Raw genomic sequence first — 16,431 nt, 5'->3', positions numbered from 1 at the left:
GTTGGTGAGTCTACATTATTAATGAATTAGTGTTTTTTTTAAGTGCTTTAAGCAGGATGATCCTATTTTAACATAAAACAATATTTTGCTCTTAGAGCTTATCGTTCACTTAATTGGTACAGTAAATAATATAAATAAAAAAATTAAATTCCTTAAGTAACAGAGATTACATTTGATATTTATCTGGATGCAACAGAGCCTGGTGTGACAATCTCTCTGCCCAAGACTGCATGAAATTGCAGAGTTGTGAACAGAGCCCAGTATACTTCAAAAAGCAGCCTACCCTCCATTCATTCTGCCTATCCTTTCAAAAAATGTTGATATTATTATCAATTAATTTCCTTTAAAAATATTTGCAACTACAATATGCAACTTGTAATGATAAAATGTGCATTGGCAAGAGCAATTTTCTAGATTTCAACGCGTAACTATGCAGTTGCAAACGTGAGAAATCCCTGTCAGTTTTAAAGCAAGAGTTGACAGGTTTGACAGTTTGACATCACATACAGGAAATTCAAGCCATTAAATACTGACTTTCAGAAACCAGAATGCAATTCACTTAATAATGACAAACTACTATGAAACATGGCAGAAGACTCCATGGAGCAAACATCCCCAAAATAATTGCCCTGCTGAATACCAACCAGCCAGAGGCCTGAGCTACTTGTACAGTACACTGGAACTTCAATCAAAAGCCACCAACATAACACAAATATCAAATTGATATGATAGCTTTGGGAGCTAAGACTATCCCACAGTAGCAAGAAGTGCAATGGTAGCTGCCTATGAGACTAACTTTTTGATGAATCCAGAAGGAGCTCATTTGTTTCCCCTGACTTCACACAAAAAAAACTGTATGATTTTTTTTATGCCACCTTCTTACTAATCACCACATATTAAATGACTAAGGCAAGATGGGGACAATACCAGAAGCATTGCTGCTCTGTTGTACATGTATTTTGCATTCTGCATGCAATCAGTACAGGACCTTGCTATGTTGATTAATAAAATTCGTCTGATACACATGGACTGGGTGATTAATAATTGCATAAAGTAAAATGGTGCTTGTTACTCCACAACCAGATTAGATACAAAATGATTCAGAAGAATTAATCTTACAGGTGCAAAGCCATACAATGCATGACATGGATATTAGTGAAGCACTAACTTCACTAACATTGTTTAGCTCAAATTTATTCCCTTAATCATTTTAAAAAGTAATATTCATTTCAATGCTACAGATCAGCAAAGCAAATAACTCTAAATTCTGGAACCTAGCTCATAACTGAACTCTCTGTTTTGCTGACACTTAAATCTCTTCTGCAGCCTCTCTAGAGCCTCAAATGTCTTTATCAACTGTAGGAATGAAAGCTGGAGATGTGCAAAGGTCATGCAAAACCAAGGCATGAACACTTCTGAACTGTACGCAGTGAAACCAAAGATCTGCTATTCCTAAAACTATGGCACAATGTCAATGTACTTTCACAAGAGACCATCTACCTTTATACATTGCTTTAGTTTTTGGAAACTTTTGGGTGATGCAGGCAGACATGCCTGGAACTTTGCTGTACAGTAAAGATTTGTCTCAATAAAACACTGAGTAGGTTCAAGGATGATTTGTAGATTCTGAGCTTGCAGTCCCCATAAGGGGATTCCTGCATATCCAGGACCTCTGAAGAACCCTTGGTAGATGTGTTACGAATGTAAATTTTCACTACCTATCTATTCTACTTATTGGTCATTTTATGAAACATAACTCAGCTAACAATTGTTCAAAAAGGCAAAGAAACATTTGTCTATTTTCTAATTCTCATTCTGATCACTGGGTCAATTATCTACTTGCCTAATACTGATATTAGTTACTCTCAATTTTTTAAGAACTTTTCTTCAAAGACGGCATTGGTGAGACACAGTAATGTTTTGCGGACAGCTAACAAAATTACTAAATATACATTTTCTGCATTACAATCGTTGCAGTCCTCAGCCTGTAATTCCGCTTTGGGAAGTGTGCCGTTGTACCATCTGTATGACCCGGTGTTCTTGCAGTACCCTGAAGGTTTCGGTGAACTGGACCCTCAAGAGTGCAGGCACAGCCACGGTGGCCATTGCTGGAGCAGACTTCGGACTGGATTGAAGTGGCAAGGCCCGAGCCAGAGAGTGGAAAATGAACCAATGTTTAGGTGATTTAAGTGCCAAACCAGGTTAAAGAGATTAAAGCGTAGAGGCCGAGGGCGAAGATTGAACTGGTGTTCAACACACTGCCCCATGAGGATTTACTCAGATAAGTGCTGGACTGACTCTGCAGCCATCGGCACTCGACTCAGTGCTGAACCCGGCTCTGCAGCTTTTGCCCACAGCCATCGGGCTCTTGGACCAGCTGCAGTGGTGACTGGCTCCACTGACAGTGGACTCATTTTTGCGGACTCTGTGGTTCACGTTCAGTGTATTATTTGCTTACTTATTCTATGGTTTGCACAGCTCATTCTTTGCTCACACACTGTCTTCATGGTGTGGAGTTTTTCGTGAATTCTGTTGTGTTTCTTTGTTCTGTGACTGCCGGCAAGAGGACGAAACTCAAGGTTGTATATGGTATACATGCCTTGATATTAAATGTACATTGAACTTTGAAAATACATTCTATACATCATGAAATAATTTTAAGGATTTAATTTCTCTGTGGATACCCTTAATTAGTCATAAGATTTCACATTATCTCCAGTCTTCCTTTTATTCTTGTCCTTCATGAACAATATAAAAATAATTCAGTTTCCTTTTGCTATCACAGTTATTCATAGTCAAATACAAAAAATAATAGACTTCTCTTCATCTTGCCTATTCAGTGAAAGCTTAGCCCTACTGAAATGACCTAGTGACAATAAATTGTTGTTATATTTGCACAGCATTTCAAAAAGCTGCCTAATTACATCTGTTAATTTGAACAATGTTCAAATGAAATTTTGATACATGGTACAAGTTACAAAGGATCCAATTGTAAAGAAACCTTTACTGACTCTGTATGATTTTCTATTTTCAATTGCAAACCTAAGAATTTGATGTGAGTAGGCTGAGTCTACACTTATGAATAAATATATCAAAGTTCATTAAAACAAGGATTCAAAACTGTCTATTCAAATGTCCACATTGTCAATGAAAAAGCAAAACAATTGTGTTGTAGAGCAATCTTACCCAGATCTGCATAGTTAGACTTGTAAAGCTGTCTACAACCTCCAAAGCACAATTCAAACGGAGGCTCATTAGACCTTCGCAAAGTGTGTCCATTCTCAAGGGCAGCAAATGCATCACAAGTGTAACGATATGTGATGAAACCATAGTTGTCACTGGAAAGAATTGGATCAAAATTAATGTGTGTCCCTCATTGCAGCACATCCAGTGCATTGTAAATTAGCTGCAGAATATAATTTGATTTGTTTTAATTGTTATACATCTATGTAGAAAGATCTTAAAATTTTAATTCACATGCAAAGAGACTTGTTTAAATAATTTTGTAAATAAATGAGGAAACAGTTCTTCAGGGAGAAAAACTCCACAAACAGCACTGACAATCTGATTAGTTAATTGGTTGAAAAAGAACACAGGGAAAATTCTGCTATTTTTGAATGGCATATTAAAATGGACTGAAAGTTAACAGTATTTTATATCTCTGTAGATTGGGGTCAATTTATAATCTTTTATGGCATTAAAGGGCAATAGAGGACCAAGCATTAAAGACAAGCAGGACTAAACCTTACAATGTGATTTTAGCAATTCGAAACTGAGTGCCCCTTGATGTCCAATATGCCTGTTGTTGCAGAAGCAATAACTGTGTCAAAGTGAAAACCAAGGTCTTAAGATCAACTGTTCTTTTGGCTTGGAAATGGTTGGACCATACACTGCATACATTCTACACTGTAAAAGATCAAGGCATGGCTATTGCTATTTTGGTGATGACTAGAATAGTATGAATGCTTCTCTGCAGAAAGCATTTAGATCCATAACCATTTGTCCTTCACTCCAAATTCTACTGTATATTTCTTTGCCTAAAGCTGAATTGGAAAACATAAGGCTTTCCAAATCTTCTGACTTGCATCAGGAGGCCTTTGTTGATGACTGTATTATAGAAATGAGGCCACTAACACAATCAATTAATCATCTGTAGGAAAGTTTCAACTCTACTCAAGTTCCAAACTTATGAGTACTCATATATGTTCTATGTTACTAAAGTTCTATATCACGCCTTTTAGCTCAGACAGAAAAAAGCACACTTTGTTTCTTCAGCAGTGCATTTATCATGTGATATGTAACTATTCATAATCTTACCCATCTTCACACAAATGCACAGTACACTCTTCGATTTCACCAAAAACCTCAAAACGTCTTTTTAGTTCTGTACGTGTTATGTCACCCCTGACTTTCGCCACGTAAATAACACGGCGTTCCTCCTGGAGAGATTTTAAGAACATTTTTGTGTCACGTGTCATGTATTTACAGCTTGTCTAAATCTGAAGGAAAAGTGAGAGCTACAACAATGCTTACAATTGCCTTTTGCCTTTGACGTTCCCTTTGCTTAGCCCTTTCAAATTCACGTTTCTCATAGTCCTTTCGATATTCCTCCCTCTTCAGCCTCTCATTTTCATATTCCTCATAGCTGTCATACCTTAAAAAATTATCATGTAGTAAGGAAATGAAAAATGTTAACAGTCAAATATGTGCATGTAATATCTTCGTATAAAAGCAGGCATTGTTTGACAGTTTCTGGTGAATTTCAGGTTAGTATTTATGATATGAAACTAAAGTTAGATACTTCTGGCAGCCTGATTTTAGATTTAACAGGAGCAAAGATTTTTCCATGGATTTTGTGAATACTTCACCATTCAACAAGACAATGGCTGGTTCCTAAGGTTATCATAGTCGGGGGTGGTAGTGGGGATAAGCTCCCACTACCTATAAAGTACTCTAAATGGCGTGCGACTCTAACAGCCTCTGACAACCAAATCCAACTCTTGGCCTTCACAGGTGGCTTGGCTACTAAGCCTGGCGGAGTTCCTTCTACTGACAAGAGAAGGGGCAAAGGTTGACCACTGGTGCTTCAAAACCCGTTGCTTCGGGCAGGTGGGGCTTGTCAGCCCTGGACGGCAGCTCACCTAAAACTCTGATTTTAAATCTCTGCTGCCTTGTGGTCATACTCACCCACGGGAAAGGCTTTGGGGGTAAACCTTGAGGAAGAAATCCGGAGCCGGGGTCCCTAGGGCAGTTTAATGTTGATTACAACTTCACTCTGGCAACCTCTGTGACGACACTGGTGCCAAGCTGTATTGGCGCTTGCCCTTCTCTTGGACTATATCAGTGATGTGGAGAGGGGGAACCCACTACATGGACAACACAGCTGGTTCTTGAAATCTTCCTGGCCAGGCTTGCGTCCAGAAGTGCAAACCCGTGATACCCTGGGATTGATGGCTGCCTAAGATAACGGCTGGTCTCACAACTCGATAAAACTTGTCCAACCCATACAAAATCTTATGTGTCCAAAAATGTATCAATAGGAAATTTGAACAAAGTTAACAATGGAAACTTCACAGCCCTTTGGTGTTTAGGAGCCCCTATCCTCTGACAGAGATTTCAGGTAATTGGACTCTGCTCTTTGTAGTTATGGATGTGTTAAATAAGATGGTTAATGAATCATTTCAGTTGTCTCTCTGTTTTCTGTAAAAATACTAAGTTAATCATAATCTGTACTTTTTATTTCCTGTTTCAATCTGATTGGCTGTTCAGTCTGTCTGATAACTTTGCTAAATCTGAACACCATAGGTGCCCTGGACAAATCTCATTACAAAACAAGAGTCTGCTAAACCTTTGTGGGAAGCTTTCTTCAAGGTCAAAAGATAGACACCTTCCTTTGACCACTGATTGCAAAATCTAGGCTATTGTGTTAGGAACATTAACAAGCAGTACTCCTGCACTCACCAAGTACTTGCTATTGTAAATGAAATACACTGAGTTGTTTTAGCATCTTCTATCCATGCTTTACATGTAGTGCACTAAAACTGTAATTTTCCTACTGCAGCAAAACACATTTAATCATATTGTCACTCCAAAATTTACAGTATTGATCAAACAATACAGAAGTAGGTCAGCAATGCTGAACAGGAAACAACCAACAAGAAACACTTTGATTAATCTTCATGGGGCCTTCTCATAATTTGTTAAGTTGCTGAACCAACAGAAACCCATTACCAACTTGCACAGTTTCATTGTTATTGAGAACTTGCACAGAATTATATTCCGTGACATTATCGCAAGAACCTAATAGTTATTTTGTGATGAGTTCTTATGTTTATCAAGATAATTAAAACAGAGCTACTAACTCCCACTATGACATTGAGAGAAATAAATGAGTGGGCTATCCTGGTCTCTCTTCTTGTTGAAGCAATCTGTTATCTTCAGCAGGAAACAAGACAACATTTACACTTCAAAAGATATGTTGATTGTCCAAATCTCTCTGCTGCTGGGAGATCACCATTTTTCTAAAATGTACATTCTACAGGAGTTGAGAATCTTAAGGCAGATGCAATTGTGTAAAGTAGGGAAATTAGGTTACCACAAAGGGAACTTTAGACATAACCATGGAAACAGAAGCACAATGGCATCAAAGATTTGGTTAATAAAATGGGGGTCAACAACAAATGTGAAAACGGTAGTTGAGGAAAATACGTTATCGTCCAGTTTTCTTCTCAATCATTGGATAAATGCAAGTTTTCCCTTCATACCGCACCCATACTTTCCCCTAGATGCTGCTGAATAAAAGTGGTCACGTGTGAACATGATTAAGGATTCCATTTAATAGATATTTCAGACAGGTAAGTTAGGAAACCACGATGTACCTAAAATGTTAAAACAAAAGTTTTTTTTGTATAAAACAGTATTTGAACTGGCAAATAACTACCTGATATTATTAATTTATCATTTTGTTTGAAAACAGGAAATTTAATAAAGTTTTGGCTTTGATAGAATACACAAAACTTTTCTACACTATTGTAATCCCTCACCTGGGTCTACTATAACGATTGAAGGGTGACCTGGAGCATGACCTTGAGTGTGAGCAGCAAGGACTTCCACGAGACCTGTGTTGTACCCTACTGCGCCCTGAATCATAGTAGTGCTGTGATCTACAAAGCAAAATGAACATAAATATACAATTTTTCAAAATAATAACTGATAACATAACTTTTTAAGGTATGAGAATGGATATCTATTCAGTATTTATTAAAGCATTCATAGTAGCCCATGGTTTTAATTTCTCAAGTGCACAGCCAAACCTTCAGGGAGGAGCTGAGCAACGTCCTGCAGTTGCACACCAGGGAGCTCAAAAAAGTTTGTATACTTCATTAATCTTTGGAATTGGCAACAACATGTGGGGCAGATGTACTCTCAGTTAAAGAATATCATGGCATGGTAGGAAAGACTCATAAGACAGAGGAAAATGACAAAAATTAAAATTACATCATAAAATTGTACATGAATTCTAATAAAATTCCCCCAATGGTTCAGTTCCTTAGATGACAGTCCAGATAGTTAACCAAGAGGGGTTAAGCTGATTCCTTGGTCTGTATTGAAAGAACAATTATCAGATGTGTGATAAGAGCCATAATGAGTGACTGAAAAGAAAACAGATCAGAATTCCCTTCTGATTACTATCCAGTGGCTTCCGGTAGAAATACAGCAAAGATTTAGCTTAAGCAAGGATTCCTGCTTGGATGCAATAACCTGCAGCCATTCACTAGCTATAGCCACACATGAAGAACGTGACTGAGGCATGATAATGGAGGGCAAAATTCTGCCTCTGGATCCTTGTCCAACAAGCAATCCGAATTCTCAGGCATGGAAAGAAGAAAACAAAGGGTAAAGCATCATAACAATGTTTTGAAATCTCCGTGTGTTGCTTGCGGATTACTGTCCACTGCTAACAAAAGGACAAGTAAAGAAGGTAGCCGTAAAATTAATAGGAAAAATATCTCATTTAAATGCAAAGGGGAAAAAAAAACAATTCACATCTTGCCTCAGAATCAAGCACTCTAATTGCAAAGTGAAGTTCTTGTATAAATGAATAAAATCTGTTTTCCAGCAGAGGTCATTAATTTAGCTGTAGCCTTGGCAAGCTTTTCATAGAATCCAGCAGGGCTAATTGACATTCACTCAATACCCTTTCATCCTTGTCTCTTTCCCCCCTCTCTCGCCTGTTAAGTGCAGTTTTTATCAATTTTTCAGGATTTGATTGGTACAGTTTATTCTGCAACAGCCAACACAAATGTCTTAAATTTAGATTAGGTCACCAGTCTGATAGATAGGATTTATTAATTATTTTTAAATAGGTTGGGTACACAGCCACAAAATTAATGGTCTGGCTTTTATATTACATAATGTACATCAGTATACAATCTATACTACAGATTATATAGTTTATTTACCAGTGAAATGTCTTTATTGCATATAATTGAGGTAAATACAATGCCTTGCATCTTCAATTATCCTCAAACATAGTGTAATCTATCTCAAGTAAAGCTTGTATTCTAGATAATGGACTACCTGACTGGCAGACCACTGTTTATGCAGCTTCAGAGCTGTGTGTCAGACATGGTTATAAGCAGTCCACAGGGGACTGCATTGGCTCCTTTCCCGTTTACCCTGTACAGATTACTTTAGATACAACACTGAGTCATGTTATCTGCAGAAATTCTCCGATGACTCAGCAATAGTTAGGTGTACAAAGAGAGGACAGGAAGATAAATATAGGGCCCTGGTGGAGGACTTTGTCAAATAGTTCAAGCAGAATCATCTGCAGCTCAACATCAGTAAGACAAAGGAGATGGTGAGGGACTTTAGGAAAACTAAGCCTACACTTTTGATGGTTACTATTGATGGTGACGATGTGGATGTGGGGAGGAGCTACAAGCACTGTACCTGGGGGTGCACTTGGATGACAGACTTGAGTGGAGCACCAACACAGAAGCTAGGTACAAAAAGGGCCAAATTGCTTCTGCTTCCTGAGGAGGCTGAGTCCTTTGGAGTATGCAGACCTCTCCTTCACATGTTCTACCATTCTGTTGTCACCAATACAATCTCCTATGCAGTGGTGTGCTGGGGCAATGGCATCAACACAGATGATGATGCCAACAGGCTCAATCAACTGATTAGAATGGCTGGCTCCTTTATAGGAGTCAAACTGGACACAATGGAGGCTGTGGTAGAATAAAAGACCCTACAGAAAATCCTGGCAATTCTGGACAATGTTTCTCAGCCTCTGCAGGCCACCTTGGCTGAACAGAGGAGCACTTTTAGTAATAGACTAAGACAACTGTGCCGCTCCAAAGAGTGCTATATGAGGTCATTCTTACTCTCAGCCATTAGGCTCCATAATGAGTCAACCTATAGCCAGGGAAGTGACGACCTTCTCCTGTTAGATTGTTTAAAGTAACTTATTTTTTATTCTTTCTTACTTCTCTTCTAATTTTTGTATACTTGTGTATCTGTGCACTTGGAATGCTACTGTCACCCCGTAATTTTGTTTGGGATCAATAAAGTATCTATCTATCACTATTCTAGGCTTGTATTCTCTGTAAAAAGTCTTTTGGGACAGTCACAGCAATGGACTAATTTGTTTTTGCAGTGAACCTTCCTCATCAAGTACTGATCCTGGCCTGCTTTACTGTAACAAATGTTAAAGAAATGTTGAGCCTATATCACAAGCAAGAGAGATGTTTCTGCTGAATTACATTACAATATTTGTTACTGAATTATGATACAAAACCCACAAGATCAAGTGTAATGAGCTTGTACATAGCCTTCTCAACAGAAGAAAGTGACCTCTCTGATGGCATAAGTGAGGCTCTTTCTTAATAATACTTCCATTCCCTGAACGTATCTTGAACTCAGGTGAATAATTCATTATAATGCTAATACAGCTTTAATAATATCGATCTTGAAATTAAAGCAAAGGCGTATTTCCCTAAGCAAGATAACAGTAGATTTATGAATCATTGATTACACCTTTACTACCTAAAATTATTATTTCTTCATGTAATAGAATTTTTTTTTAAATCATTAAAATTTACAACAAACCTGTTTATGCTGAATAGTCCAATTTTTTGCACAAAAAGGGGATTCTAATTTAGGCCCAGAAAACTCAAAGAGAAAACTGCTTTCCCCTTCATTCCTTATGCCAAGGTACAGAATATTGAAGATTCTTTTCTTGTTCAATCCCTTTCTTTTTTAGAGCGAGATTATAAACTGCAATTAACACTTCAGATGGGACTAAATACTACCGTTGCTATCACAGCTCTGGGATGAAATGGTAACAATGTCCATCAGAAGCCACATAAGCAAGTTATTGAGAACAGGAATTGCAACACAACATCATATGATACAAAAGAGCAATATTATATCACTTGCATTGTTTCCAAAGGCAGGAAATTCAATATGCAAAATGTATAAATCAAGACCAGTGCAAAGAGTACAACGTGCTACTCACATAGATCTTGATGCAATTAATGTAGAACATTTCTATCAATAAGTTTATTTCCCATCTATCTGAAGGAATTGAAAGATTTGTATACATACCTAGATGAGGATCTGTTGTATGGAGATCTTGATCTGGAATGAGAATATGGGGAGCAAGAATAATGTCTGCGTCTGGGATAGGAACTAGATCTTGACCTTGCCCTGACTATTCTTTGAGAAGGTGCATAAGTCTTTGGTGAGTAGATGGAATCACTGCATGGGGAACTGGACAGAGAACGCGAGCAAGATCTTTCTAGTAATAACCCATCAGGTGTTCCATCCCATGGATAGAGGAACTTTTCAGTCTCTTCATCACTGTCATCAAACACACCATCCAGAGACATTCCAGCACTGAGATAAGTTGGCAGTTTTGAGTAATATCCATGGCAAAAGTATTTTTCCTGCTGATAACTTGCCTCATCTTCTATTTCATCAAAAAAGGCTTGACATGGATGACCAAAGTGCTTGTTTAGTTCAGCCCTGATTTCTTGGTCTTTCAATTGTAATCTGGGAACAGAGTAGTTAATAGACTGTGCTTCTTGTTGCTGGCTTTCCTTCTTACATAATTGATCTTCTTTAACAGGAAATATATTTGTCTTATGTTCTCTGGGTGAGGGCTCTCTAGAAGGGTGATTCTGGAGTTTAATGTCTTTGGGTTCTCTTGCTTTGCACAATGCCATTGTACTTAATGATTCTGCCTTTGCATTCGTGAATTGACAGTAATCATGGTCACCGAAGAGTCTTGTATTTGTCCATTTTACCTTCCTCTCTTCACTTTGGGTAATGCTAAGTACACTGGGTAACTCTGAACTTTTACTGAGTTGGGCATAGAGTTCAGTTTGTTCAGGGCCCTTTTTTATGGGACTGCTTATTTGAGAGCTTGAGGCAGAATCACTTAACCGTAATTTCTTTGGTGGTGGACTACGCACTGAAGAACTGCAAGATGACCTATGTTTGACTGCAGTCTTAAACGGATTATCTTGATTAGTTTTATGTGGAGGAGTGGTTGGTGGTGTCAGACCTGAAATACAAATGACAATATATATTTTCTTGGCAGTGGTATAAGGCAAACAGTTAAAATTAAGAGCTTTTTGAAACAGGACGTTCTCAGATAATCAGGTGCCAAAAGCTAAATCACATTGTGATATATTCAATACAGTGCTGCCTTGTATAGCTGACAGCACAATTTGCATTAATGCGGTGAGCAACAGATTTTAAATGACTTGATTACAATGTTCCTGTCTCATTGCTACTCATTGTTTAAATGAAGTACTACTAATGCAGTTTGAATTTTATAAATGAAACAGCATTTCCTTCAGACTTATAGATATCTATATGCAGCAAATAATAAAAAAAAACCCTCTAGCCATAAAACAGCATACAAGTAAAACGCACAGGTAAAATGGTTCATGGGGAATTCTTATAACGTTTGTTCTCTACCTACTAACATAGTTTTTGCTAATATATTAATTTCTTATCAATGTGATGCAAGCATATTTTTACAATTCTAATACTGTGTTGTGCCAACAAATGCTGACAGATTTATGTAAAGATAGATGACTGTTCGATGCCGAAAGCCAACAAATAGCAGTTTATGAGTCTATTATATATGCACATGTACCCTGCAAAATAATGCTATACTCGAATATAATTTGGGTTATTGTTTTTCTGTCACCTCTTTGCCACATTTGAAGTCCACAACAAATAACTTGATACATATTACGCAAATAGCAATTGTCTTGGGGATTATCATTTTTCTGGACAAACAATATTAGTGAAGCTTAACATTTCCTAAAATAATGCTTTTTTGGGAAAATGTTTTTATTATAAGCTTCATGCATATTTTCACATTTAAATTCATATTTTTGATGGTGTATGAATGTTTGTGAATACCACATTCAACTGAATGTTAAACAAAGTCTTTCTCATTATTCTGCCTTTTTTTAAGATGGCTTTGGTAGCCTACTTGTCAAATGTCACAAGGAACCCCTTGGCTATAATTCCTGAACACTCAGCAGTCAAATTCTCAAATATGACTCTTTTTCATGCTATGACAATTTTTGCCATTCAAAGTACTTGCTATGGGTCAGAATATTAGGAAACCTTTTGTTATATGACTTTGTGTAAATGCATATAATATTTTTTTAGGAAATATGGTATAGAATATATCGTGACTATAATCCTGCTGACTAAAAGCATGATAACATGACATCCAACAAATGGTTATCAATGGTCCTGTTCAGATTCATTATTGACAAGTATTAATGAACTGATTTTGTTCAATAGTTTTGAAGGAGAGTGAATAAGAATTTAATTTATTCAGCTATGATCTCCAAACACCAGCAAAACATTGTTACCTATTAAGTCTCAAACTTATTTTATTTGATTAATTTTAATTAATCTACATAATTTACATTACATCTCAGCTAACAACTTCAGTGGAGCCATTTATTGAAGGTCATTCTTTTACAATCATTCTTTTGCAGTGGGTTCTCCTGGTTAAATACTGGAGTCTGTAAGCAATCTGTAAGATACTCAAATCAAATTCTGTCAGTCCCAAAATTAATTTCTCTATTGCTATCTTAAAATTAGAACACTTATCAAAATTGCTGAAAAGTTTCTAGACATAAATCCCTTAACTTATGCAACAGTGAACTTTCTGAATCAAGTCTGACCTCACAATAAACAAGATACTATTAACTAGAAATTCAGGCATGTTACAGTATTTTTCAGCATTAAACAAATACAGCTCGATTTTATTCTTGAGGTGAATCTCAATATGATTATCTCCAAGTCAAATCACATCATTCCAAAAACTGAACCAAACATATATTTGTTTGTAAGACATATTTGCAGTGATAACACATTTTCTTCCTTAGACATGCACGTAATCACAATGATTTGCACTGCTCATATAGTGAGTAGAATTGACTATACTTCTCCGAGACCTAACTGGGAATGGCCACTCTAAGGGCAACAAGATGTTAATAAGGACTGGTTCATCTGCTAGAGTATGGTCAAAGAGGGCCTCCATGTATTAGCCTTACTTTGGCAAAACAAACTTAATTCAAGTTACTTTTAGTTTATCTGAATACTTTGTGATTATGTGATTCCCAGCAGCTCGCAACGCTCACCAATTTATTCTCCAATCTCCTAATTGCTTACCCACAGATTTCCCAATCCTCTTACATGTTGATCTCCCAGCATTGCATTCCAATCAGTCCCCCACATCCAATCCATAGTTTTGGCCAATCTCGTGTTGATCCATGCCCATAATCAATCCACCAGCCTTCAGTCCCCTACCCTATTCATCCCACCAGATCGCAAACCATAATATTAACATCACTAACCTCAATCCAACAAACTGATCACTGGCCCATTAAGAAACACCTGCTATTTTCTTTCCTCCTTTGCACACTAAAGCTCATCCAGACTCTGCTACCCACACTCCAGCAAGTCCTTGCATGAGATAATGGCAAAGGAGATGAAGTAGGCAGTGACTTGCTCTGTAGAATGTATGAAATGAACATACAGTAATTGTTATTATTTCATGTTATAAATGTTCCACCTCATACCTATACAAATAAGGCAACCTGCAAAATACCGGCAGGATTAGCTGTCGTTTAATATTGAAGAGACCAATTACTTGCACATTTTAATGTTGACTCATTATATATATATATATTGGGATTAATATAGGGTTCGTAGATATGGATGTTAGATGATCAGTACTAACTTGGTGAGCCAAAGAGCATGTTTCTGTGCCATATATCTCTATGATCCAGGTCTTTGTTATTCCCAATAAGAAAATGTTGGGACACACAGCACATAGAACAGTACAGCACAGCACAGTATGGGTCCTTCAGCCTAGGATGTTCTGCTGACCTTTAAACCTATTCTGCTCCCTCCTACATAGCCCATAACCTTCAATTTTCTTTCACTACGTGACTCCTAAATCTCCCTAAATGTACCAACCTTTACCACAACCCTTGGCGTTAAATTCCAAGCACTTGCCACTCTCCATAAAATATGTACATCTTCCCTAAGCTTTCCTCCACTCACCTTAAAATTGCAAATGTCACTCCACCCCTTCAAGAATGGAGAGAGCCAAAAGAAAGGAAATTACAGGCCAACTTGCCTGACCTCAGTGGTTGGGAGGATGTTGGAGTCGATTGTAACAGGATATGGTTTAGGGGTACTTGGAGGTACATGATAAAATATGCCAAAAGCAACAGGATTTTCTCCAGGGACAATCTTGCCTGACAAACCTGTTGGAATTCTTTGAGGAAATAACATGCAGGATGGACAAAGGAGAATTGATAGATGTCGTGTACTTGGATTTTCAAAAGGCTTTTAACAAGGTGCTGCACATGACGATGCTTAACACGATAAGAACCAATGGTAGTCACAGCACGGACAGAGCATTGGTTGAATGGCAGAAGGCAAAGAGTGAGAGTAATAGGAACCTTTTTTGATTGGATGCCAGTGAATAGTGATGTTCTGCATGAGTTGATGTTAGCGCTGCTTCTTTATACGTTGTAAGTCAATGTAAAGCATAGACTATTTTATAAATGGGGAGAAAATGCAATATTCTGAGATGCAAAGGGATTTGTGCAGGATTCCCAAAAAGTTTTGCACGTGAAGAAGGTAAATGCAATAATAGCATTCATTTTGAGGAGTCTAGAATATGAAAACAAGGATGTAATGCTGACGCTTTATCAGGCACTGGTGAGGCCTCACTTGGAGTATTGTGAACAGTTTTGGGTATCTCATTTAAGAAAGGATGTACTGACATTGGAGGGGGTTCATGAGAATAATTCCAGGAATGAAAGTGTTATAGAATGAAGAGTGATCGATGGCTCTGGGTCTGTACTTCCTGGAATTTAGCACCTCATTAAAACCTATCAAATGTTGAAAGGCCTAGATAGAGTGGATGTGGGAAGGATGTTGCTACGGTGGGGGAGTCTAGGAGCAGAGAGCACAGCCTCAGAATAGAGGGGCATCCATTTAAAACAGAGATGAGGTGGAATTTGTTCAGCCAGAGTGAGGTAAATCTGCAGAATTCTTTGCCACAGGCAGTTGTTGATGACCAGGTTACTGAGTGTATTTAAAGTGATAGGTTCTTGATAAATCAGGGCGTGAAAGGTTATGGGGAGAAAGCAGGAGAGTGAGGTTGAGAGGGAAATGGATCAGTCATAATTATGAAATGTTGGAGCAAACTTGATGTGCCAAATGCCCTAATTCTGTTCCTATGTCTTATGATCTTATGAATCTCATCTGGTATTAGCTATTGCCACCTTGGGACAAGGGTGATGACTGCCCACTCTATCTAGATCTCTTATAATCTTACTTTCTAACAAGTCGCCTCTCAGCCTCCTTCACTCCAAAGAGCAAAGCCACAGCTTGCTCAACCTTTCCTCATAAGATATGTTCTCCAATCCAGGCAGTACCCTGGTAAATCTGCTCTGCACACTCTCAAATGCTTCCATATCCTTCCATAACCAAAAATGAACACAATACTCTAATTGTGGTCTAGCCAGCTTTATAGGGTTGCAACATTACCTTGCAACTCTTGAACTCAATCTAAAGGACCATAAGACATAGGAGCATAACCAGGCCATTCGGCTCATCAATTCTGCTCCGCCATTTGAACATGGCTGAACAAAACTCTAGTGAGTACAGTCCAGAGCCATCAAACACTCCTCATACTTTAACCCTTTTATTCCTGGGATCATTCTTGTAAACCTTCTCTGGACCTGTCCAATGCCAGCAAAATTCTTCATAGGCAAGGTGCCCAAAACTACTCGCAATACTCCAAATGCGATCACACCAGTGCTTTATGAAGCCTCAGCAATAGATCCTTGATTTTATAGAATATTC

The 16,431-nt window shown here is 37.8% G+C and overlaps 1 protein-coding gene across 3 annotated transcripts in view; it reads right to left on the bottom strand.

Moving 5' to 3' along the window:
• ppargc1a (peroxisome proliferator-activated receptor gamma, coactivator 1 alpha) overlaps window positions 1-16,431 on the bottom strand; it is a 563,573-nt gene that overhangs the window by 17,521 nt on the left and 529,621 nt on the right. For all 3 annotated transcript variants that reach the window (XM_073064905.1, XM_073064906.1, XM_073064907.1), the window contains exons 8-12: window positions 10,612-11,572; window positions 7,044-7,163; window positions 4,534-4,654; window positions 4,318-4,439; window positions 3,187-3,338 (exon numbers count right to left, since the gene is read on the bottom strand). In XM_073064905.1, coding sequence (XP_072921006.1) covers window positions 3,187-3,338; window positions 4,318-4,439; window positions 4,534-4,654; window positions 7,044-7,163; window positions 10,612-11,572 — 1,476 coding nt within the window. The remainder of the gene's footprint in view (window positions 1-3,186; window positions 3,339-4,317; window positions 4,440-4,533; window positions 4,655-7,043; window positions 7,164-10,611; window positions 11,573-16,431) is intronic.

This window comes from Hemitrygon akajei, chromosome 13 (genome assembly GCF_048418815.1).
Source record: "Hemitrygon akajei chromosome 13, sHemAka1.3, whole genome shotgun sequence".
In the NCBI taxonomy this organism is placed as follows: Eukaryota; Metazoa; Chordata; class Chondrichthyes; order Myliobatiformes; family Dasyatidae; genus Hemitrygon; species Hemitrygon akajei.
Note: the sequence above shows the minus strand (reverse complement) of the source record. Positions and strands in the feature narration are given on the sequence as shown.